The 24,926-nt window shown below is 33.5% G+C and overlaps 1 protein-coding gene across 4 annotated transcripts in view; it reads left to right on the forward strand.

Moving 5' to 3' along the window:
- The first annotated feature begins 7,231 nt into the window (after positions 1-7,231).
- The window catches only part of LOC108321254 (uncharacterized), a 30,423-nt gene continuing 12,728 nt past the window's right edge, over positions 7,232-24,926 (forward strand). For 2 of the 4 annotated variants that reach the window (XM_052869561.1, XM_052869562.1), the window contains exons 1-19: positions 7,232-7,680; positions 8,561-9,276; positions 10,322-10,447; positions 10,530-10,615; positions 11,258-11,366; positions 12,592-12,687; positions 13,179-13,241; positions 13,331-13,390; positions 13,641-13,709; positions 15,319-15,400; positions 16,108-16,160; positions 16,317-16,382; positions 16,459-17,691; positions 18,106-19,098; positions 19,181-19,516; positions 22,624-22,879; positions 22,976-23,198; positions 23,287-23,674; positions 24,742-24,891. In XM_052869561.1, the coding sequence (XP_052725521.1) occupies positions 7,623-7,680; positions 8,561-9,276; positions 10,322-10,447; positions 10,530-10,615; positions 11,258-11,366; positions 12,592-12,687; positions 13,179-13,241; positions 13,331-13,390; positions 13,641-13,709; positions 15,319-15,400; positions 16,108-16,160; positions 16,317-16,382; positions 16,459-17,691; positions 18,106-19,098; positions 19,181-19,516; positions 22,624-22,879; positions 22,976-23,198; positions 23,287-23,674; positions 24,742-24,891 (5,163 nt within the window). In that variant the 5' untranslated portion in view covers positions 7,232-7,622. The remainder of the gene's footprint in view (positions 7,681-8,560; positions 9,277-10,321; positions 10,448-10,529; positions 10,616-11,257; positions 11,367-12,591; positions 12,688-13,178; positions 13,242-13,330; positions 13,391-13,640; positions 13,710-15,318; positions 15,401-16,107; positions 16,161-16,316; positions 16,383-16,458; positions 17,692-18,105; positions 19,099-19,180; positions 19,517-22,623; positions 22,880-22,975; positions 23,199-23,286; positions 23,675-24,741; positions 24,892-24,926) is intronic. The other 2 variants (XM_052869564.1, XM_052869563.1) reach the window with 2 other exon arrangements.

Genomic DNA, 24,926 nt, shown 5'->3' on the forward strand with positions numbered 1-24,926 from the left:
ATATTTAACTGCATTTCGGATTTTTGAAATTGAATCTTTGATCTCTTTTAAGCCATCATTCACAATCAAACTTAATATGTGAGCACAACAATGCATACAAACATATTCTCCCTTTAAGACAAGACAGTTCCATGATAACATCCTTCTTTCGATGTACTGGACTCCAACATCATTTGTTGTAGCATTATCCAGAGTGATACTAAGGACTCGCTTCAACTCCTAATTATTCAAACAAGTTTCAACATGTTTAGCAATGAGCTCCCCTGAATGTCCCCTGAGTGTCAAAACGGTAACCTAATTGACACTTATTATATATTGTGATGTGTACTTGTAATAATGGAGGCCTTACGGTTAGAGAGAAACTTACCCAAACTTACCCGTACGTTATTTCAATGAGAATATTAAGCTTGTTTCAACCTATATTTAAATCGATAATTTAGTTTATTAAAGGTCATTAGACTCATAATGTGTTGATAAAAAATGTCCTATTGAAGAATTGCATATATGGTAACATTAACCCTTTCGAAATGTCACATGAGTAGTCAAATTAGACATATTTATTTATAATTTAATAGTAGTTAAATTTATTTATTTTCAAAAATGGCTATGGATATAATTAATTATGAGTAATTTATTTTCATAGGCATGTGGTGGTTTTTGGTGTAGGTTAGGACTTATTTTGTAGTAATATTACTTATTTATATTGAAGTATAATTTATATGAAATTTTATTTACAAAGTATATTATGTTCAAATTATTTTGTTTTGAATTGAGAAAAAGTGTAATAAAAAAGTTACTATATCTTAAATGAGATTAGTATTTTTTTTTTTGTTTTTTGATATCACTTCTGAATTTTTGTTTTACTTTTCAACACAAAAAATGGAACACATGTGCTTTTGTGAGAGACATGTTTGTTGTTATCTAAAAAATCTTTTAAGATAATCTCTATAACCACTAAATTGACAAAGTTTTATCTTAACTTACTCTAATCAACTTATTTTAGGCATCACCACAACTTTTGGTAGTTTGACAATAAATGTTATTCATAGGTTGTAATAAAGTGTTACTCCCAAGGATGATTTACTTTTTGGGAATTTATTATGATTCAATACATATAATTCGTTTTATAATTAGTTTGAAGTGTTTTTCTCGAGCCAAGTCACATGTTTTAGACGATAAATAAAATTTATGTTTAACTATTTATGTGCCTTGCTTTAACTTAACCTGAATAAATGTATTTAAGAAACATGATTTTGATAAAGTGGATACTATGACCAGTGAAGGTGTAAAATAGAGAACTATATTTGTCATTTCTATCAGGACTGTTATTTTACATATGAGAGTGAGTCATTTGGGTGATTTTTTTTTTTCATTTTGAGTGTGTTTGGATATTTTTGTTATGATATTATAAAAATCTATCACTTGTTATCCCTCTTTGTATATATACATTCATGTCTTATATATAAAAATCAAGATTTAAATAACTTAAACTTTTATTTTCCTATTTACACTGATCTTAAAAGTTCTAACTTATATTTTTAATATTTGACATGGAGTTGATGTTTAAGTAATATTTAAATGAAGCTACTCAATAAAATAAAATATATATAAAAAATTAAAAATTATTATTAGTAATAAATAATGTAACCATCTAATAATTATAGTAAATTATATACATGTTATCGAGAAAAACATTGTAACATAATTATAAAAACCTATTAAAGATAATATGTCAGATTACATGAAATTTTGAAAGTTTAAAATCAATTTATTTTATTTAGTACACGTGCTTCAAAATCTCTCCAGATTACATATATTTTTTTAAATATTGATATTAAAGTTAAACAAAATAAAATATTTTATTTGATATCCCGTCGATTTTAGCTATTTATAATATCAATTTTTATTTATTGTGTAATATTATAGTAATTATTGTAAACATTCATCAACATAAGATTAAATAGCATGAGTTTTTATTAGCACAATCATATGTTATTATTTATTGTGCACCACTTTTGTACTTAAACACATGCATGATTAATGTAAATCAGACAATTCAATATATTTTTTCTATCTTGGTATCAAAGCTTTTGATCCATAACCACAACAATCATATCATTCTTTACCAACCAAAGAAATGATCTTCTAACTACAATCTTGTCAAGTTGAAGAGAGACAAATATCCACTATGAAAATCTCTAATATTACAAGTGATTAGAGGTTATAAATTTGATGGTTATATGTTGGACACAATAGAATGTATTAACCAATTCATTGTGGATAACCAATCCTAGTTATGAGGATTGACAAGCCCAAATCAAGCCATTTTAAGATGGCTAGTAAATTTCATGTCAATTGACATTGCAACTAAATTACTTAAGTGTGAAACATTTAAACAACTTTGGGATGAAGCTCAAAGTCTTGCTGGTGCACACACCAGATTCATAATTGTCCATCTTAAATATGAATTTCACAACACACAAAAATGAGACATGAAACAATATCTTAACAAGATGAAAAACCTTAGTGATAAGCTAAAGCTGGTAGTTTCAACAATTTTTAACTCTGATTTAGTCATTGAGACACTAAACGGTTTGGATTCTAATTACAATCTCGTGGTTATCAGACTTTATGATAAGATTAACATAAGTTGAGTTGGATTACAAACCTAATTGTTAACGAAGTCGATTAGATCAACTCAATAATTTTTGCAGCTTTAATCTTAATGTCTCTGCAAAATTTGCTTCCAATAATGCGTCTGGAGGCAACAGGTTTGGATCCCAAAGTGACTGGAGAGGTTATAATTTTAGAAACATGAGAGGTGGTAGAGGAAGATGTGAGATGTCTAAACCAATATGCAAGGTATGCAGAAGGATTAATCACATTGTTATACAATGTTATTATTGATTTGATAAGTCTTATACAGGGGAAAACTTCCTCTGTTGATCGTGAAGAACAAGGAACGCACGGTGTATTCATGGCTTCACCCTATCAAGGCCAAGATCATGAATGATATTTTGATAGTGGAGCCAAAAACCATGTGACTCACCAAAGTCACAAAATTCAAGAACTTGGTAAAAATAATGGTAATAATTCTTTACTTATTGGTAATGGTGAAGGACGAAAAGTAATGACCTCAGGATCAACAAAATTGAATAATCTTCATTTGCATGATACTTTTTATGTTCTAGAAATCACCAAAAATTTGTCGAGTGTCTCAAAATTAACAGCTGACAATAATATTCTTGTTGAGTTTGATATAAATTGTTGTTTTATTAAAGACAAACTAACAAAAAAAGCTCTTCTAAAAGAGGAACTTAAAAATGATTTGTATCAACTATGTGACAATAAAAACTCTTATGTTTACATGTATCTTAAAGAAAATTGACATAGGAAACTTGGACATCCCAACAATAAAGTTCTAAAAAAGGTTTTGAAGGAATGCAATGTGAAAACATGATCTAGTGACTCGTTCATATTTTGTGAAGCTTATCAATTTCGAAAATTGTATATGTTATCTTTCAAAGGCTCTTCCTCACATGCTAGTGAAATTTTAAATTTAATCCATATTGATTTTTGGGGTCCTACTCCAATTTTGTCTCCATTTGAGTTCAAATATTATGTTCATTTTATTGATGATTTTTTGTAGATTCACATGATATTTTCTCTTAAATCAAAAATAAAATCATAACCCTGTTAGCACAAGCCAAAATGCCCCTACATTACTGGTGGGAAACCTTCTCAACTTTTGCTTACAAGAAAGAACCTGACTATGGAAACTTAAAACCTTTTGATTGTGCCTGTTATCCTTGTCTCAAACAGTACAATCAAAATAAGCTCCAAATTCAAACAACTAGATATGTGTTTTTTGGTTATAATAATTTACACAAAGGATACAAATGCATTAACTCTAGGAGAATTTTCATCTCAAAACATGTGATTTTCAATGAGAAACACTTCTCTTTTCATGAAGATTTCATTGACACAATAAATTCTTTAAAAGAATTAACTATATCAATTTTACTTCCTAATTACTCGGTAAGTACCATTATCAATAATACTCTTAAACCTGACATTAATGTTATAAGTTATCAGGAAGAAATCACAGGTGATACCAACATTGGTACAAATGAAGAAGATATTGGTCAATCTTGACAAAGATTTGTGAATATGACAAAGAACTAGGAAATGTTAAGGAAGCCCTAATCAAGCTAGAATGAAATAGTGGAATGTAACTAAGGCAAACTAAGTGCATAAAAGATATTCTGGAGAAGTTCAACATGAAAATAGTTTTAGCCTGTCCAATACCAATGGAGGCTGATAGATAATTCACTACAAAAGGAAAACCAATGACCAATGTTACTTTGTACAAACAAGGTGCATTGCATATTTGTTCCACAAAAGGCTAGACATTGCCTTTGCTATCAACAAACTTAGTTAATACATGAGCACACTTATCATGGATCACAAGCAAGGAATAAAAAGAATTATAATATATCTTTAAGACACAATGAACTCATGTCTGCACATAAACCCTTAATGTTGTGTTCGCTTAAAGGGGTTTTACTGTTTATGACGATTTGTGCGGATAGATTAGTGAGATTATGTGTGTTCATTTCCAAGTATTTGCAAAGAGATGGAGGTGATGATTTGAAAGTTGACTCCTTAATTCCATCTTCGCTGATAGCAAAGATTTGAGGGTATTTGCTCTCAATTATCCATTTTTCCCCTTTGTATAATAATAATAATAATAATAATAATAATAATAATAATAATAATAATAAATAATAATAATAAATAATAATAATAATAAATAAATAATAATAATATAATTTTTTTCATGTTAAAATTTATTTATTTTTTCTCTTTTTATAATAATTTTTGCAATTATATATAATATTAAAAATTACAATTTTATATTACTTTTACTACTAAGGGTATTTTGGTAATTTTCAATTTCTACCAATTAAAAAAAAATTATTTGTCACATTAATCAAATCCCTCACTAATTTTCACAAACCTTACTTCCAAATTCACTCTCATTTACCTTCAAATCCACTCAAAATAAACAACAAAAAATTTACCCTCAAATTCATCCACTCACTCTCCCCCAAAGTGAACACAACCTAAATGATCTTAACATAATGAGATAGTCTAATGCAGATTGGGCAACTAGTACTGATGACAAAAATTCAATGGCAGGTATTTCTTAGAGAAACTCTTGTTTCCTAATCTTCAAGAAAATAAAAGGTAGTGTCACGATCAAACACAAAATTAGAATACAAAGCCCTGACTAACCTTGCAACTGGAGTAACTTGAATTAGATATCTGTTGACAGAGCTAAAACTACCAACGATTAGAAAACCAATTTTGTAGTGTGATAACCTAAGTGCCAAGTCAATTGCTTCTAATCCGGTCATGCACACACAGTTTAAATACATTGAGATAAATGTGCACTACATACGTGATCAAGTCCTACAAAATGAAGTAACTGTGACCTATGTTCCTACTTTTGATCAAATTGTAGACTATTTGGCTAAATTTGTCACTCATACAATATTTAACTTGTTAAAAGACAAACTTGGTATGAACATGTCACCACCAGTTTGAGAGAGAATTTAAACAAAATCAAAATTTTTGTTTAATATCCTATCATTTATGACTCTTGATTTTAATTATTCATAATATCATTTTTTATTTATTGAGTAATATTATCGTAATTATAACAACAACATTTTATGATAATATTTATTTTTATTAACACAATTATAGACTACTATTTATTATACATTATTTTTTTGTACTTATTCTTTGTAGATTACTTTTGTATTTAAACACGTAAATAAGACAATTCAATACTTTTTTATCTATTAATAACTAATAATTCGGTATTTTTTAAAAAAATTAATCACTATAAGTATAAGTCATCAAAATGTTTTGACATATTCATGTTAATATATAGTAAAATTATTTCATTGTACACATACTGATAAATATTTAATATAATTTCCTACCATGTACTCATTTAAAAATGATTTGTTTATTTAATAATCATAAAAAGTAAATTAAAGATATTTGGTGGTCAATAAATCAAATAGATTGAAAATTATGATATAAACTAAGATAAAATATACTAATTATTATTTTAATAAATTTTGTGTACAAAATTATGTTTTATATTTAATCTTCTTTTCACGATAATATTTCTCTTTCTCAAATTTCTTCTAAACGAAAACATTGGTTATATACATATTCTTTTCGTCATGTGAACATGAGTAAGTAAAATATGTACAATTTTAGATTTAAATGACAAAGACAAGCAAAGTTTAAAGCTTTTTAAATTTACAAAATTGAAAGTGATAAAATTAATAAATTATTAAAATTAAGTGATAAAATAAAATATACATTTTTGAGGTATAACATTGTATGGTATGATTGTCTTCTAAGTTATACAACGTTTGATCAATTATAATCCGAACGGTTACCTATGGTTTGATTGGTTAACCAACAAACTCAACTGCCACTAAACAAGTCGTTTTGCCATGAACCAATTCAGATGGTCAACCCATTGTTCGGAGCACAAGTCATTAAGCTCGTTCGACCAACAAACAAGTAGATTGGACACATACCAGTAAGGATAGTCAAACATCATATCGGTGAACAGGACACTAAGTCTAGCCTATCACCAAACAAGGCGACCAACCATGTACAAGCTCAGATAAGTCAAACATTGATTCGAATAGCAGATCACCGAACTTGGATGATTACTAAGCAAACATGCAGTCTTGAATTGGACTGATAAATATGAATAGTACCCGAATAAATTAATCTCAAAACTGATCAACCTAATATAGCTCAAAACTCATAAATAAATATTTGATGTAAGAAGGTATATTATGTGTATTAATTATTTAATTAATTACAATATAGTATCTTTTATATGATAATTTTAAACACACTGAAACTCCTTGTCTACATAAAAAAGTTCACACCACATAAACATCACAAGTTGAAACAAATACATAATTAATTTAAAACTAGAAGTGATTTCACATTAGCCTAAGTGAATTAACAAACCCAATGTACAATTTTAAGATTAAAATAATAAAATATGTAAAAATAAAAATTAAGTCGAATATAAAATCTGATGACATTAAACTTAAGTTAAAAGAAACAATTTTCCAAGGGTAAAATTGTAATTGACATTTTTATAAAACGAAAGCTCTACCCGGTCGAGCGAGTGCAATTCTCGGTGGTGGCAAGTCGAGTCCCGTAGAAGGACGAGAACGCGACACTCGAAGGAGGAGGAGGGAACGTAGTGTCACTCAATGCTGCTTCTAAAGACCTAGCAAATTCTACACTCTAATTCATAGTTGCTGCAAATTCTTCTTTCTTTAACCCTCCAATTCCTCTCAGTTCTGTTTAAATCACTCCCTCTCAATTGCAAGAGTGAGAGGTCTGCTCTAGGTTGCTCGCAGAACCTTTGGGTTAGCGTTACTTCATTGAACCCTAGAGTTAGAATCATAGTATAAGCGTTTTAGACTCGGAATCGTTCCTCTCTCATAAAATTGAACTAGGGTTCGAGTCTTTTTTGATTTCCCTCTCACTTATACAGTACCAAAATGAGTCCTGTTCAGAATTTCGAACAACATTCTCGTCATCTCGTGGAGCCCGACATCCGTATGTTCTCTCTCTTCCTGCAACAATCATTATTTATCATTTTGTGTGCTATATTTACTGTTTGATAGAGGATTGAAATGAAAAAAGGTTGCGTTATGGCGGAAACTTAGACACTGGATGCTTTCACTCTCTTCTTCTTGTTTTGATGTTCTCTTGCAGTAAGGAATTGTATTCGAGTATGCATGTGTTGTATTGGAATTTAAGTGCTTTCAATTTTCGCTCTTTTGACATTTGGCGCTTATTTTCGTGTTCTCTTGCCACAGGAAAATGGATTGAACTGTGCCGGTTTTTTATTGGCATTTAAATGCCTTTATTTTCTTTGTTTTATCATTTGGTGCTTATTTTCATGTTCTCTTGCCGTAGAAAAAGATTTGACTATGCCCGTGCCATACTTTGGCATTTAAGTACTTTCAGTTTTCGTCGTTTTGGCATTTGGTGCTTATGATGTTCTCTTGCAGTAGGAAGGGATTCAACCACGTCTCTGTTGTATTGGCATTTAATTACTTTCGGTTTTCGTCGTTTTGATATTTTACACTTCTTTTCGTGTTTTCTTGCAGTAGGAAAATGGATTCAATTCAACTATGCCTGTGTTGTACTGGCATTTAAATGCATCCTTTTTTTCTTGTTTTGACATGTGCACTTATTTTCATTTTCTTTTGCAATAGGAGAATGGATTCCAATATGCCTGTTGTATTGGCAATTAAGCGCTCACTGTTTTTGTTGTTGACATTTGGTGCTTACTTTCACGTTCTTTTGCAGTAGGAAAATGGATTCAACTATACCTGTGTTTTATTGGCATTTAAGTGCTTCCAGATTTATGTAGTTTTGACATTTAGCCCTTTCTTTTTCTTAAAAATTGTTTTTCCCTGGTTGAAAACAGCTATTCCAGGGAGGCTGCAGATGGTGATGGAGGTTAGGGACAGTCTAGAGATTGCACACACGGCTGAGTATTTGAATTTTCTAAAGTGCTACTTCAGGGCATTCTCGGCTATACTGCTACAAATTACGAAGCCACAGTTTGTGGACAATCCAGAGCACAAACTTCGGAATATTGTAGTTGAGATATTGAATAGACTTCCACACAGTGAAGTTCTTCGCCCCTTTGTTCAGGACCTCTTGAAGGTTGCCATGCAAGTGCTTACCACTGATAATGAAGAGAATGGCCTAATTTGTATTCGTATAATATTTGACCTTTTGAGGAACTTTAGGCCAACTCTAGAGAATGAGGTCCAGCCATTTCTGGACTTTGTCTGCAAGATTTACCAAAATTTTAAACTGACTGTTAGCCATTTCTTTGACAACATGGCAATGATTGGGGAAGATGTCAAGCCCATGGAGACTTCACTTTCTGATCAAGGTATAAACACCACCACTGCAACTGGTTCACAGCTTAATCCAAGTACGCGCTCATTCAAGATAGTTACAGAGAGTCCGCTGGTGGTGATGTTTCTGTTTCAATTATACAGTCGTCTTGTGCAAGCCAATATTCCTCAATTATTGCCATTGATGGTTGCTGCTATATCAGTTCCTGGCCCAGAAAGGGTTCCTCCTCATTTGAAAACTCATTTCATTGAGCTCAAGGGTGCGCAGGTTAAGGTAGGTGTTTATGGTAATAATGAAGGCTGGGTAAATTTTTTCCTCTAGATTTTATTAATAATTATATTAGTAAGTTGAAATTTTAGTATTTTTAGTACTTAGAAGAATAGTACAACATATTTCAGTATGGCTTATGAGATATGTGATGACATCAAAATCCTCTGGATCTCCATGACCGTCATGAGCACCAACTACTTGGATTTTGAATTTTCAACACCTATCACATAACATGGCATAAATTGGCTACCAGTCACTAGGGAAATAAAGCTGGTGTTTTATTTGCTGTCTGCTTTAATTTTCTGTTATTTTTTTTTTCACTAATAATAAAAAAAGTGCCACATTATTTTCACTGTGTTCCCTATTTACAAACTCCTGGGAAAGAAATGGTGAAGACAACCTTTTTTTGTTGTTATTTCCTTCTAAACTAAAACAAGGTGTCATTTTTGTAGTTATCAGTGAAAACATATTAGTTGCATCAGAAAACAATGACCTCAAATATTTCCATTTGTTGAGGGCATTTTAGAACATATATGACAAATTGTAAAGACCACATTTTCAAATGAAATAACCACAGTTGTTTCCTTAAATATCTAGCTGTTGTGTCATCCTTTTTATGGTACCCTCAATTTTCATCTGCAGAATAGTTAAATTTTATTAGTTTACAAGTTAGTCAACTGAAGTTATTGAAGACGATTCTTTTACTCATAATTTTTCTGCTAACCTTTTGCATCTCTTTGGTCGCTTGTTAATTTTGGAATTCCTTTAAGATTTTCAACGATAGTGATTATGAGAAAAAGTGAGGTGGAAGAGACAGCTTGAGGATGGTCAATTTTGGCATTTGGTTCACCTGTGGGTATATTATGTATATATGTATATATATGTGTGTGTGTGTATATATATATATATATTTATATATATATTCTATTATATCATAGTTATTTTGGGGTGTACAATTGAGAATATGAAAAGCCCCATTCATTAACTAATTCTTCTCCTAATGTAATATAATTATACACTCACTAGTTTATTTATTTTTTTATTGCAGACGGTTTCCTTTTTAACTTATTTATTGAAGAGCTATGCTGATTATATAAGGCCGCATGAAGAAAGTATATGTAAAAGCATTGTGAATTTGCTTGTTACATGCTCTGATTCTGTATCCATTAGAAAGGTGATACTGATGTTACTCTTGTTTTTTTTTTCCTGTTTTGATTTCTCTTTCATTGATTTAAAGACAAAGATGTTGGATGCAGGAGCTATTGATATCTCTGAAACATGTCCTTGGAACAGATTTCAGGAGAGGTTTATTTCCTCTTATAGATACTCTACTGGAAGAAAGGTAACATGATGACCTATTCTGAGATCTTGATGCAGATACACTTTAGATGGAGTCCAATTAAGGGACTCCTGTCAGTACTATTTTACATGAAATATGAATAACTTTTAAGTGTCGAGTGGCTGTTAAGTTATGTCTACTATATTAGCTTAAATGTGACTTTAAAACCAATGTCATTATTATTCTGTCAAATTACATATTTGTCCAGAGAACCATTTGATGATTCTGTTTTCCTTTTTGACAAAGTCAAAGTACAAACTAGATGGTTTTAAATTTTTCTGAAAGTACACTTGTGTATTTGTTGAGTAAAGAAGGATTAAACTGTATGAACTGTACTTGCATCTGATAGTTATCTGTCAATTGTATTGAGAGTCATAATTTGGGTCGTTTATTATCCATGTTCCTGTAGCCTCTCAGATAATAGTTCTTAATTTGTGTTTCCAATATTAGATGTTTGAGATCCTAGATCAAAGTATAACTTTTGAGTTATGGGTAGAGGATCTAAATGGATAAATCCATGTTTGTCATGAAGTAGAATATTTTAAAAAGGGAACTAAGAATTTAGAGTAGTCAGAGTAAATAAATCTGAACATTTATACAACTCTGTTGAATGTTCTCTAATGTTGTATATAATTCAAACTTTAGGGTTCTAGTTGGGACTGGAAGGGCATGCTTTGAGACATTGAGACCCTTGGCTTATAGTCTTTTGGCAGAGATTGTACATCATGTTCGGCAAGATCTTTCCTTATCACAGGTATGGTATTTTCTTCCACGTTGTTTAAGACAGGAGATGTCTGTTATTCAAGCAATTTCATGCAGAATAGTAATTGGATTCTTTCAAATGTCATGCCATCTTAAACAGTTATTTAATGATTAATACTATTGTATAACATAGAACTATATATTATTTGTGGAATCTTTTTTTAAATATCAATTTGGTCATTGGAAGATTGGGACATCAACTTAGTCATCTAATTATGGCTTTTTGACATTGACTATAATTTGGTCCCAGTAAACAGTAACTTTGGACTCTTGATGTCAAAAAGTTTCATTTGGGGACCAAATTATTCTTTCAAGGACTACAAGGAGGGTTTTTCTTAAACAAATTATATCCTTTTTTTAAAGAAATAAAAATAACTTTTGGAACCATATAGTAATTCAACCAAACATACGTTGGAAACTAAAAATTAAAGTTGACCAAAAGAAGGGAGGAGTAATTCAGCAAGCCATATAATGTGGAGAATTTGGAACAATTATGTGTTTTGTGTAGAATAAAATAGAGAAGGTTTTTTGCTTCTGTGTAGCAAATGTGAATTTGATGCGTTTAATTGGACAGGATGAATGTTTTCATGGATAATGTTTTATTGTTTTAAATGGAATAAAGTAGTGTTATGAGTGTTTTAGTGATGGTTAGCTAATGGCCAGTCCAATGGGGTTCTCTGTTGGATATTGAGAAAGATTCAAAGCCTGGCCTAGTTGGATTGTTTTTTCTTTTTAGGGTTTAGGATATGAGTTTGAGTTTCATTTTGGATTATAAGATCTGTTAGTCCAATTTTCCTTTATTCTACTGTTTAATTAAATTTCTCCTCATATATAGCTAATGTTTCACCAAGAAAGGGATGTACACTCCAATAGTGGGAATAAATTAACAATTAATTTAGGGAAAACAAGAAAGGAATATTAATTAGTTTACGAATACAAAGATGGTTTCTACATTTAATTTAAACAGAAGAAAACTAGCAGGTGGATTTCTAGGGTTCTAAAATGAAAAGCAGTGTCTCCTTGGAGTTCAATACATAGTTATTTTTTATACATTTGTTCCCTAATTTACGCCAAATACTTCTGAACTACATATAAATCATTGTTCTATTATTTTTATAGTCGATAGAATTTGTGAGAAATTGTTTCTGCAAATATTTTTAATTGACAAGGTTTCTGCTAGACGTGATCATGCTAATTTGAACTCTCTATGGTTGCAGCTGTCGCGAATTATTTACTTATTCTCAAGTAATATGCATGATGCTTCTTTATCACTGAGCATCCACACCACTTGTGCTCGCTTGATGTTGAATCTGGTGCTTATCCTTTCTCTTAATAATATAATTAATTTTATTCTCTGGTTTAATTTTCCAATTTCTGTCTTGATCTACTATTAGCTCCAAGGGCTTTTGTAGAAGTACTACTATTAGTTGTGATGTTCATATTGAATTATTTAAAACATAGGGTGCTGCCTTCTTTAGCTTAGGAGTTCAGGGCCTGACTAACTGTTTCTCATGTAGTCGGGGTGTTTGTTTGTATTATCATTTTTATTTTTCGCTATGTTTTTTTTATTCTTCTCTCTCTTTGGACTATTTATTGTTTTCTATATCTTTTAATTTCTTCTTAAATAATACCTTGTTTTGCTTGCTTCTAGAGTGTTTTTCTTTTAAAGTTATTATTTGTCCATCATTACTTCTAACATGACATGCAAAATTTAACCTCTATTTCTGTCTTCTCCTTTGCTCAAAATTAGGATTTGTTATCTGATTAAATTCTTGAAATCTTGTTTTCTTTCTATTTTATATAGGTGGAACCGATTTTTGAGAAAGGGGTTGATCAGCAATCTACAGATGAAGCAAGGATTCTATTGGTCTGCTGCTTGATATATGCTAGATTTTTGCAATTTTGTATTCTACTTCATTCACTTATCGCATTGATGATAATTATGTTGTTTTATAGGGCCGCATTCTGGATGCTTTTGTTGGGAAATTCAGTACTTTCAAACGGACAATTCCCCAGGTTACTTGAGTCAATTTATAATTCCATGTCATGTTTAACTATTGCCTCATTATAATTGTGCATAATTATAATGAGTTGGTTTACCACCTGAGCCCTTTTTTCTCCAGTGGTTGATCAGTAATCTCTAATTTGTCTCACAATGTTTACAGTTCATTGCATTTTACTTTTATTAATTTGAATCTGTTGGTAATTGTTACTGCATATCTTCATAATCTTTTAGTAATATGATTTACTGCTATTTTTTTTATAGCTTTTGGAGGAAGGTGAGGAAGGAAAGGATCGTGCTACCTTGAGATCAAAGCTTGAACTCCCTGTGCAGGTTATTATAAAAGTTCTGTTTGTGATTTTGTTTCAGGCTATATAATGGCACTTAGATATTTATATCTTCACATTTGGCATGGCGTCAGATTGTCATGATTTGCATTGTTTTGAGCTATTTTTGCATTTTTTTGGAAATAAACAAAGAAATATTACTCACTTGTAGAGAAAGGAAATAAATTTTGATGGTTAACAGTTATCCGTCTTGAATTACTTTTGAAATAAAGGAGAGACTACTTATTCCTTTTTAGCAATTTTAAGTGAATATTGGGGGATTTAAATAAACTGCTAATTCTTGTTTATAAGAGATGAGGATATGATGCTTAAAATATACCCTCAAACAGACTTTTGTGGAGCATATACAGACTCAAGAAGAAAGCCATTTATTTTGTGGACATTGGATCCAATTAAAATGCGGTCTTTGCAGATATGCCTTAAACAGGCCAGATCGGTTTGTTTTCCTGCCTCTAGTACAAATTGATGTGATCATGTCTGCAACTTCTATTAACTCACCTTTTGTTGGGCAACAGACTGAACTACCCAAACAAACTTATCAAGTGTATTTTAAAAGAAATAATAAAGGGAGATTAGTGGGTGTTGGGATTTGTGGGTTTTAAATAAAATTTTTGGCCAAGTGAGGAGGGGTTGTCCTTTATTTTTTGTGTAATTGACTGGAAATTCTAGTGTGAAAAAAGAGTGCTGCTTTGTGTTGGAGATCCCATGTCAACTAGATATATGACCAAACTTTAGTATACAAGCAGGTGAAGGCCTGACTTTGTAACTTGGTTTTGTGTAATTGTGTTAGGAACCAAGAATTGAAACGAGAAAGAAAAGAAAGGATTTTTATTTAATAGAATGAAAAGAACAAAAATAGGAGAGCTCTCTCTCCTTCAAGGGCATCTCCTCACAAATATCTAGTCCCATGCTTTAGATTTCCATTCACTGGCATGAAGAGATGTTTTGGAGATCTCACATCAACTAGATATATGACTGAAGTATAGTATATAAGTGGGTATAAACCTTATTTTGCAAACTGGTTCTGAGGTTGTATTAGGCTTAAAGTCTAAGATGACACTAGAACCTATCCTAATGTGGTTTTTTAGACCTATTGTACCACTTGCTATTAGACCATTAACAAATATCTAGTCCCATGCTTGAAATGTCTGATCACTGGCATGAGAAAGTAGGTTAGAGATCTCACATCCATTAGAGATATGACTAAAATATGGTATAGTATAGTATATTATATAAGATCAAATCCTTATTTCTATAATTATAACACTCTCTCAAGTTAGATCATATAGGTCATATATCCTTATTTCTATAACTATAACACTCTCTCTTAAGTTAGAACATATAGGTCATATAATTGATCATCTTTCCTCTTTGAGATTTGGTGAATATGTCAGCCAATTGTTCATTGGAGTTTACAAATCTAGTGTCTCTAGAGTCCAGTTTTTTTCTTGTGAAATGACAATACATAATTGTTTATAGTTATGGTTTGATAATATATGTTGAGTTGAAATACTGCTACTATTGATGTTGTTTTTAATGATGGTTAGATCAACATTTGTCTTTGGCTCTGTGTGATATTGTCCTTTCTTTTGCAGGCAGTTTTGGCTTTGCAAGTTCCTGTAGAGCATTCAAAGGAAGTAAATGATTGCAAACATTTGATAAAAACATTAGTGATGGGTAATTTGTCCTTAAACCTTCTGTTGCACTTAAGGGTGATCATGTTTTGGGCTGAATGAGGTTTGACAAAATGAATTCCAACGTGTTTAATTGTAACTGGGATGGATTAGATCTTTGCTGTTGAATTTTTTCAACCTACCTGACCCAAATCAACTTGGTTAAATGGTTGGAATCTGATCAAGTCGTTAGATTGTTACTTTTTTATTCTATTTATTTATTATGTTCTAGTTATTAAAATGAAATATTATAGAAAATAAACAGTGATAAAATTTGGTATTATGTGCACACGTCCGTGCATAGCCACACACATCTGCACACAAACACTCATATATATATATATATATATCTTAATTTTTATAACCATTAATAATAATCCAAATAAAATAGAAAAAATAAAACTAAGATTGCGCCTTCATTGGATGAGATCGAATGATCTTCTACCCAATTTGGTTGTTGGTCCCGTCAAGCTCTTTTGATCCATTTTAATATGAATATTCAAATGAACCTGTGTTTCTCTAGTTTGAATTGGTTTTGGTCAGATTTACTGATTGAATTTGGTCTGCTGTCAACCCTACTAGTTTCTTATCTTTAGGAGTGCCATATGTTCCATGTAATTTTATTGCTTTTGACACCTTATTTTATGTCTCATAAATGTACACATTTTTATTATATGTATACGTTTTAAATACTTTTCTTACAACTTTCAGGAATGAAGACCATAATATGGAGCATCACCCATGCACATTCCCCTAGGCCTCAGGTAATGAAAATAATTTCTGCCTGTGGATTTTATCTTGCCACTTAACACATGTATTATTTCTCAAATATGAATTTCCCTATCCATGGATTTTATCTTGCCACTTAACACATGTATTATTTCTCAAATATGAATTTCCCTATCCATGGATCGTTACAGACTCTTGTCTCACCATCTTCCAATCTATCACCACCTCAAGCCTTAAGGGGCATGAGAGAAGAGGAGGTACTACAGATAGGCTTAACTTTAACATCTGCGTTTTTAGGTTTAACGGCAAAGTTGACTTAAGATTCTTTTGTAGGTATGCAAAGCTTCTGGTGTTTTAAAAAGTGGTGTTCATTGTTTAGCTCTTTTCAAGGAGAAGGATGAGGAGAGGGAAATGATGCATCTCTTCTCACAAATTTTGGCCATCATGGAACCTCGAGATCTGATGGATATGTTCTCTCTGTGTATGCCTGAGCTTTTTGATTGCATGATCTCCAACAATCAACTTGTCCATATATTCTCTACCCTTCTATCAGCCCCAAAAGTGTACCGGCCATTTGCAGATGTGCTTGTTAATTTTCTTGTGAGCGGAAAACTTGATGCCTTGAAGCAACCAGATTCACCTGCTGCAAAACTGGTTTTGCATCTCTTTCAATTTATATTTGGTGCTGTTACCAAAGCACCAGCTGATTTTGAACGGATTTTGCAGCCTCATGCTCCTGTTATAATGGAATTTTGCATGAAAAATGCTACCGAAGTAGAAAAACCTCTTGGCTACATGCAGTTGCTTCGTACAATGTTCAAGGCACTTTCAGGGTGCAAATATGAACTTTTGCTCCGTGACTTGGTGCCCATGTTGCAGCCCTGCCTCAATATGCTACTTGCTATGTTGGAAGGGCCAACTGCAGAAGATATGAGAGATCTTTTATTGGAGCTCTGCTTGACCTTACCTGCACGTTTAAGCTCTCTTTTACCATACCTTTCTCGTCTTATGAAGCCTTTGGTATTATGTCTCAAGGGAAGTGATGAATTAGTGAGTCTTGGTCTAAGAACCCTTGAGTTTTGGGTTGATAGTTTAAATCCTGATTTTCTTGAACCCATTATGGCTAGTGTTATGTCTGAGGTGATTCTTGCCTTGTGGTCTCACTTAAGACCGGCTCCCTATCCTTGGGGTGCAAAAGCATTGCAGCTTCTTGGCAAGTTAGGAGGCCGAAACAGACGATTTCTCAAGGAACCTCTCGCACTTGAGTGTAAGGAGAATCCTGAGCACGGGCTTCGCCTGATTTTGACATTTGAGCCTGCAACTCCATTCTTGGTGCCACTTGATCGATGCATAAATCTTGCTGTGGAAGCTGTAATGAATAAAAATTGTGGTATGGATGCTTTCTATCGGAAGCAAGCTCTAAAATTTCTTCGGGTGTGCCTGTCATCTCAGCTCAATTTGCCTGGAAATGTTGCTGATGATGGATCTACGTCGAAGCAATTATCTGCATTGTTAGTTTCTACAGTTGATCAAACATCGCGGAGGTCTGAGTTAATGGATGTCAAGGTTAGTTTGTTATTAAGTACACTTAATATCCTGTATAAATTTGTGCTTACACTTTTGATAAATTTGTGTAGCTAAATAACTCAGTTTAATGTATTCATCAATCTCTCTTCCATGATGGTCTAATTAAATTATAAAAATTCTGCTACTGTTGATTACTGTTAGTTTCTTTTTTCTCCATCACAATATACTTATTTAAGTGTGGTTACCTTTAGGTACTATCTACTTAAATTGGTCTCTTATCCTCCCCAATATATATTGAGAGTACTTACATAAGTTAGATGGGTCTATATGTAGTATAATGTTTCTGCAATATGTAACTGGTCTTTTATCCTTTCCAATATTTTCCTGAGTACTTGTACAAGTTAGATGGGTTTATACTATTATTTTAGCAAAAATATGACACTTCATTTTCAGGCCGACTTAGGTGTAAAGACAAAGACCCAACTTATGGCTGAGAAGTCTGTTTTTAAAATTCTTTTGATGACTGTCATTGCTGCCAATGGTGAGACAGATCTCACAGATCCCACAGATGATTTTGTTGTCAATATATGTCGACATTTTGCAGTAATATTTCACATTGATTCTACATCTAGCAATGTATCAGTAGCAGCACTTGGGGGTTCATCACTCTCAAATAACGTTCATGTTGGTTCTAGGCTAAAAAGCAATGCTTGTTCAAATTTGAAGGAGCTGGACCCCCTAATATTCTTGGATGCTTTAGTTGAAGTACTAGCAGATGAAAACAGGCTTCATGCCAGAGCTGCTCTTGCGGCTTTAAATGTGTTTGCAGAAACACTTGTATTTCTTGCTCGTTCAAAACATACTGACTTCATAATGTCCAGAGGGCCAGGTACACCTATGATTGTCTCTAGTCCATCAATGAATCCTGTATATTCTCCACCTCCTAGTGTTCGTGTACCTGTATTTGAACAACTGTTGCCTCGTCTTCTGCACTGTTGCTATGGGCTTACATGGCAAGCTCAAATGGGTGGCGTCATGGGACTTGGTGCTTTGGTTGGAAAGGTCACTGTTGAGACTCTATGCCTTTTTCAAGTAAGAATTGTGCGTGGTCTAATATATGTTCTTAAAAAGCTTCCCATATATGCTAGCAAGGAGCAAGAGGAGACAAGTCAAGTGCTTACTCAAGTTCTTCGAGTGGTAAATAATGTTGATGAAGCTAACAGTGAGGCACGAAAGCAGAGCTTTCAAGGAGTTGTTGATTTTCTCGCTCAAGAATTGTTCAACCAGAATGCATCTATCACTGTGAGAAAGAATGTACAATCATGCTTGGCACTTTTAGCTAGTAGGACTGGTAGTGAGGTGTCAGAATTACTAGAGCCACTATATCAGCCTTTTCTCCAGCCTCTTATTGTGCGATCACTCAAGTTGAAGACTGTTGATCAACAGGTACATGTTCTTTTGCTGATGGTGGTTTATTTGATCTTTCTTTAGCTTTTATCTTTTTACTAGTTTATTATATCTTGTGTAGGTTGGAACAGTTACAGCATTGAATTTCTGTCTAGCATTGAGGCCACCTCTTCTCAAGTTGACACCAGAGTTAGTTAACTTCCTGCAAGAAGCCTTGCAAATAGCAGAATCTGATGACACTGCCTGGGTTGCTAAGTTTATCAACCCTAAAGTGATGACATCATTGACTAAACTTCGTACTGCTTGCATTGAACTGCTTTGTACAACAATGGCATGGGCTGATTTTAAAACTCAAAACCACTCCGAGTTGCGTGCCAAGATTATTTCAATGTTTTTCAAGTCTTTAACCTGTCGAACTCCAGAAATTGTTGTTGTTGCAAAAGAGGGCCTGCGGCAGGTACAGTTAGTATTCATGATATATAACTTATGCTTCTTCATTTGCTTGATTGCAACACATGTACAGATTTATTCCTAGCAATATGCACACCTGTAATTTCATAGAATATTTGAACTCTTCATGCATATGATCAATTATCATTTGTGTCAATCATAGTTATCAATCCCATAGTGGAGCAGCCATACCCCAAAATGCTATAATTGTATAGTGGATCCCAGGATGGATGCTATACTGAATATTTTCAATTCAAGTTAAATAGTTTATGAAACACCGGTACACAAGCTAAAAAGTACAAATTTTATGGTGAGAATTTAAGAATTTTTGTCAATTCCCTATTTTCCTTATTCTCATGAATCTATGGGATCATAGATCATTAAGATTCACCAGAACTGTTGAAGAGATTTTCTTTTTCAAATTATAGGAATAGATAACTCACCTTTTACAAACTGACGTTTCTCTTCTTTCCCTTATCCATTCATCCACATTCCTGCCTCCCTCCTCCTTGCTTTGGTTAGGGACTCAACATACGGATGCAGATTCTGTGTGAAGGTTGCAGTTTCAGACATTTTTCTGACATCAACAATTACCCTGCACTTGTTGACACATGTGAAATCCTTCTAATTAATCTGAAACTTCTAAACAACTTGGAAACTAGCCAACACTTCCATATGGATAGTGTTAGAATATTTACCTTATTTATCATGATTATATTATGTCTAGGGTTACCCTATTTATCATGATTATATTGTGTTTAGGATTATCCTATTTATCATGATTATATTGTGTCTAGGTTACCCTATTTATCATGATTATATTGTGTCTAGGTTACCCTATCATGATTATATTGTGTCTAAGGTTACCCTAATTATCATGAACTCTTGTATCAATTTATTTTTATAAATAGAAGATTATGAGAGGGATCAATCAAGCCTTCAAGAATTACTTTCAATCTCAAGTTGGTATCAGAGCAGGTTGTCTGAGTCTCTTCCTACTCGGTCTTTGTTGCCGCCGGTGGTCAGCGCTGCCACCGGCGGCCTTAAAAATTTTATCTTTTCTTAAATACCTCAATGAGCAGTCATGTTCTGGTTTCTATCTAGTCTCTAAACCCTAGTTGCTGTCCGCAATCGTCTGGCACTGTTTGCCGCTGTCTGGTGTCGTTTGCAGTTGCCTGGCGTCGTTTGTCCTTGTCCACTTGGCACTATTTTTCCACTATGAGGAGTTTTCCACATAAGTTTGTTACCATCAACCTCTGTTTACTGTCATTCCGACGTCGTCCGCTAATGCCGACCACCGCCACAGTTTAGTCCGACGACCAATGGATCTGGATCGCCTCCTTGAGCCATGGTCAACCATGTCTGTGTCGAGGGCTAGTTTTCATCCAAGCACTGCCACATGCGCCATCTGTTCAACCTCCGTCGTCGCTGCCGTCTCGTTTTCTCTGGCGAAGTTAGGGGTTTTTTGCGCATCGAGGAGCGCGACCCATCTCTGGTTGTAGCAGTTGTGATGTTTCTGATGGCTTGTGTCATTTATTTACAAGTCTCCAAGGAGAGTCAATGCTAGAGACCATTATGATTTTTCACCTTCACGATTTGTCATGGGTGCGTCGTCATTTCTGTCGTTTGTCGTGAGGGGGGAGTATGTTTTCCGCCATTGCAATATGTTTCCAGCCACTGCATGCCCCATCGGTCAGTGATGGTAGTCCCTGCATTTTTGTCCTTTCAGTCACTGCAAGCCCCCATCACCTCGTCAGTCAGTGATGGCAGTCCCTGCAGTTTTGTCGCTTCCAGCCATCACCTCGTTAGTCAGTGATGACAATTTAGTCCCTGCAGGCTCCATCAGTCAGTGATGGCAATTTAGTCCCTGCAGGCCCCATCAGTCAGTAATGGCAATTTAGTCCCTGCAATGAGGGGAGTATGTTTCCAGCCACTACAGGCCCCATCAGTCAGTGATGGCAATTTAGTCCATGCAGGCTCCATCAGTCAATGATGACAATTTAGTCCCTGCAGGCCCCATCAGTCAGTAGTGACAATTTAGTCCCTGCAGTGAGGGGGAGTATGTTTCCAGCCACTAGTCAGAGGCCCCAACTAGTCAGAGATGACAGTTCCTGCTTTCAGCCACTGCAGGCCCCAATTAGTCAAAGATGACACTCCCTGTAATTTTGTCGCTTCCAGCCACTACAAGCCTCATCAGTCAGTGATGGCAGTCCTTGCATTTTTGTCACTTTTAGCCATGCAGGCCTTATCGTTGTCTACCACTCATCATTCACTTTTGATGGAAATCAACTTGTCAAAGTCATCCTACTTGAAGGTTCATGGTGCTGGATGAAGTTTCGTGGTTGTCCAATATTATTCTTCATAAGCTTATGAGGAGTCTCTTTGGTTATGCTGGTTTATGAGTCTAATTTGGTTTATGGACTGAGTTTATTTATTCCAAGCATGGCACATACAATTTGTATGCTCCAGCTTGAGGGGGAGTGTTAGAATATTTACCCTATTTATTATGATTATATTATGTCTAGGGTTACCCTATTTATCATGATTATATTGTGTTTAGGATTATCCTATTTATCATGATTATATTGTGTCTAGGTTACCCTATTTATCATGATTATATTGTGTCTAGGTTATCCTATCATGATTATATTGTGTCTAGGTTATCCTATCATGATTATATTGTGTCTAGGTTATCCTATCATGATTATATTGTGTCTAAGGTTACCCTAATTATCATGTATTCTTGTATCAATTTATTTTTATAAATAGAAGATTATGAGAGGGATCAATCAAGCCCTCAAGAATTACTTTCAATCTCAAGTGATAGCAACACGTTAATATTTGAAAAAAACTTTTTTAACCTTCAGAAAAGTCAGCTTGAAATGCCATATCATTTGCAGAAAGTTGTATTACTTTTTATTCAATAATGCAAGACTACATTTTTTAAATAATTGGCATTACATAAGAATTAGGATTGCCAAGCCTAAGGTTCCATGTGACTGAGAATCATTGGAAACATCCGTGTGAATATTTGCTTTAGTTTGCATGCTAATTGGTATTAGCATAGAATCATTTTTGAACCTCATTTACATCTTTGTCACCCTGTTTACCTAGGTTATTAATCAAAGGATGCCCAAAGAACTTCTACAAAGCAGCCTTAGGCCTATATTGGTGAATTTAGCACACACAAAAAATCTTAGTATGCCTCTTCTGCTTGGTCTTGCTCGCCTGCTTGAACTGTTATCGAACTGGTTTAATGTTACTTTGGGTGGAAAACTTCTAGAGCATCTCAAGAGGTGGTTGGAGCCTGAGAAGTTGGCACAAAGTCAGAAGTCGTGGAAGGCTGGTGAAGAACCAAAGATTGCTGCAGGTTTTACATCTATGGTTTAACCTATTTAATGCAAGTGTATCTAATTCAACTTCCACAGACCATACTTGTGCTGATATGTCTTTTCTATTGTTGTAGCTATAATTGAGCTTTTTCATTTGCTTCCTCCCGCTGCCTCAAAGTTCCTGGATGAACTTGTAACCTTGACAATTGATTTGGAAGGAGCTCTACCCCCAGGACAAGTATATAGTGAAATCAATAGTCCATATCGCCTTCCACTCACAAAGTTTTTAAATAGATATGCATCCCTTGCAGTAGACTATTTTCTTGCTCGATTAAGTGAACCAAAGTATTTCAGGCGGTAAGTTTTACATTGCAGAACTTTAATTATATACCTCGTAAGATTGGTTGCTTACGTTTTTTCTTTTTGTTTTTTACTGTAAATTTAGTTTCATGTATATAATTCGTTCAGAAGCTGGCCAACCATTAAGAGATGAACTTGCAAAATCACCACAAAAGATACTTGCAAGCGCATTCTCTGAATTTCTTCCCAAATCTGATGTGACAATGACTCCAGCATCCACAAGTACACATACTACTTTATTAGGTGAAGAAAGTGTTGCACCATCAACTGATGCTTCTAATCAACCTGCTCCTCCTCCCAGTACAACATCTGATGCTTACTTTCAGGGATTAGCACTTATAAAAACCCTGGTTAAATTAATCCCTGGTTGGTTACAAAGTAATCGTAGTGTGTTTGATACATTGGTACTTGTTTGGAAGTCACCTGCAAGAATATCTCGCTTGCAAAAGGAACAGGAGCTTAACCTAGTGCAAGTAAGTATAGAATGTTTTTAATGTTGTATCATCATTATTGATTGCGTATTTTTTAATGATTTCTTGTTTCTATTATTCAACGATTGCATGAACTATTTCAATTTCATGGAATGTAAAAATATTTAACAGTTTTAATTGTGTTTGTGTTCTTTGCTTCTTATCTGATCAGCTTTTGCCCTAAGTTAATTTTAATAGTGTAGAATAATGGGAAGATGGGCTCTGGATTTTCAATTCAGCATTGCAGACGCTGGTCATGTCAATACCATTTGATTTTACAAAATAACAGCTTGGAGAAGGGAATGATTAGTCATATTTAGCCTTGAAAACTCATCCTCTTGATGCTATTTTCCGTCAATTAACTTGTCAGTTTCAGTCACCAACTTTTAAATTTGTTTTTCTTAAGCCATCTATTAACCCTCGGCTTTGCCTTATGGTCTTGCACATATTGGAGAAGTTGCCACTTCATTGCAGTCTACTTCTGAATTAACTTTTGCATATTAAACGTTTTCTACCTTGGCCATATTGTTTGTATTGATATATTGGTTTTTTTTCTAGATATCTTCTCTTTGGTTTTCATGAGGAATATTTATAGATTCGTGGCATATCTTTTTGTTGCATCTCCACCCCTCTCCAATTATGTTTTAGCATCACCAATGCAATGTCATCACTTAACATTTTAGCCTTACTACTTAGTATATTGAAGCTCATTTTTCCTTGCAAACAATCTGAGGCTAAGTTACATTTATAGTTATTTTCATTTTTTATTTTGTTGTTCTACATCTACATGCCATTTGAGAATTAATGTGGATACTGTATGCGTTACTTCTTTCATCATCAAAATTAGTAATGTTGCTTTGTTTTCTGTTGTGAAATGAGTATTCATGGTATTTTAAAGTTTTTACCTTGGTCGGAGGCTGATTTTTGATTAATTTTATTTTTCTTTTCTCATGGTTTGTCTAATCTTTCATTTTATTCTTTTAGATAGTTTTTTAACTGCATATTCATTAATTTGACTTGTCTTTTAACTGGCTGGTTAACTTGTTTTCATGGTCATTATGGTATCGCAGGTTAAAGAAAGTAAATGGCTTGTCAAATGCTTTCTTAATTACTTGAGACATGACAAAAACGAAGTGAATGTTCTCTTTGATATACTTACCATATTCTTATTTCACAGTCGGATTGACTACACATTCCTGAAGGAGTTTTACATTATTGAGGTACTTGATAATCGGTTTTGAAATTTCTGTTAATA

Source organism: Vigna angularis, chromosome 10 (assembly GCF_016808095.1).
Source record: "Vigna angularis cultivar LongXiaoDou No.4 chromosome 10, ASM1680809v1, whole genome shotgun sequence".
NCBI classification, from domain to species: domain Eukaryota; kingdom Viridiplantae; phylum Streptophyta; class Magnoliopsida; order Fabales; family Fabaceae; genus Vigna; species Vigna angularis.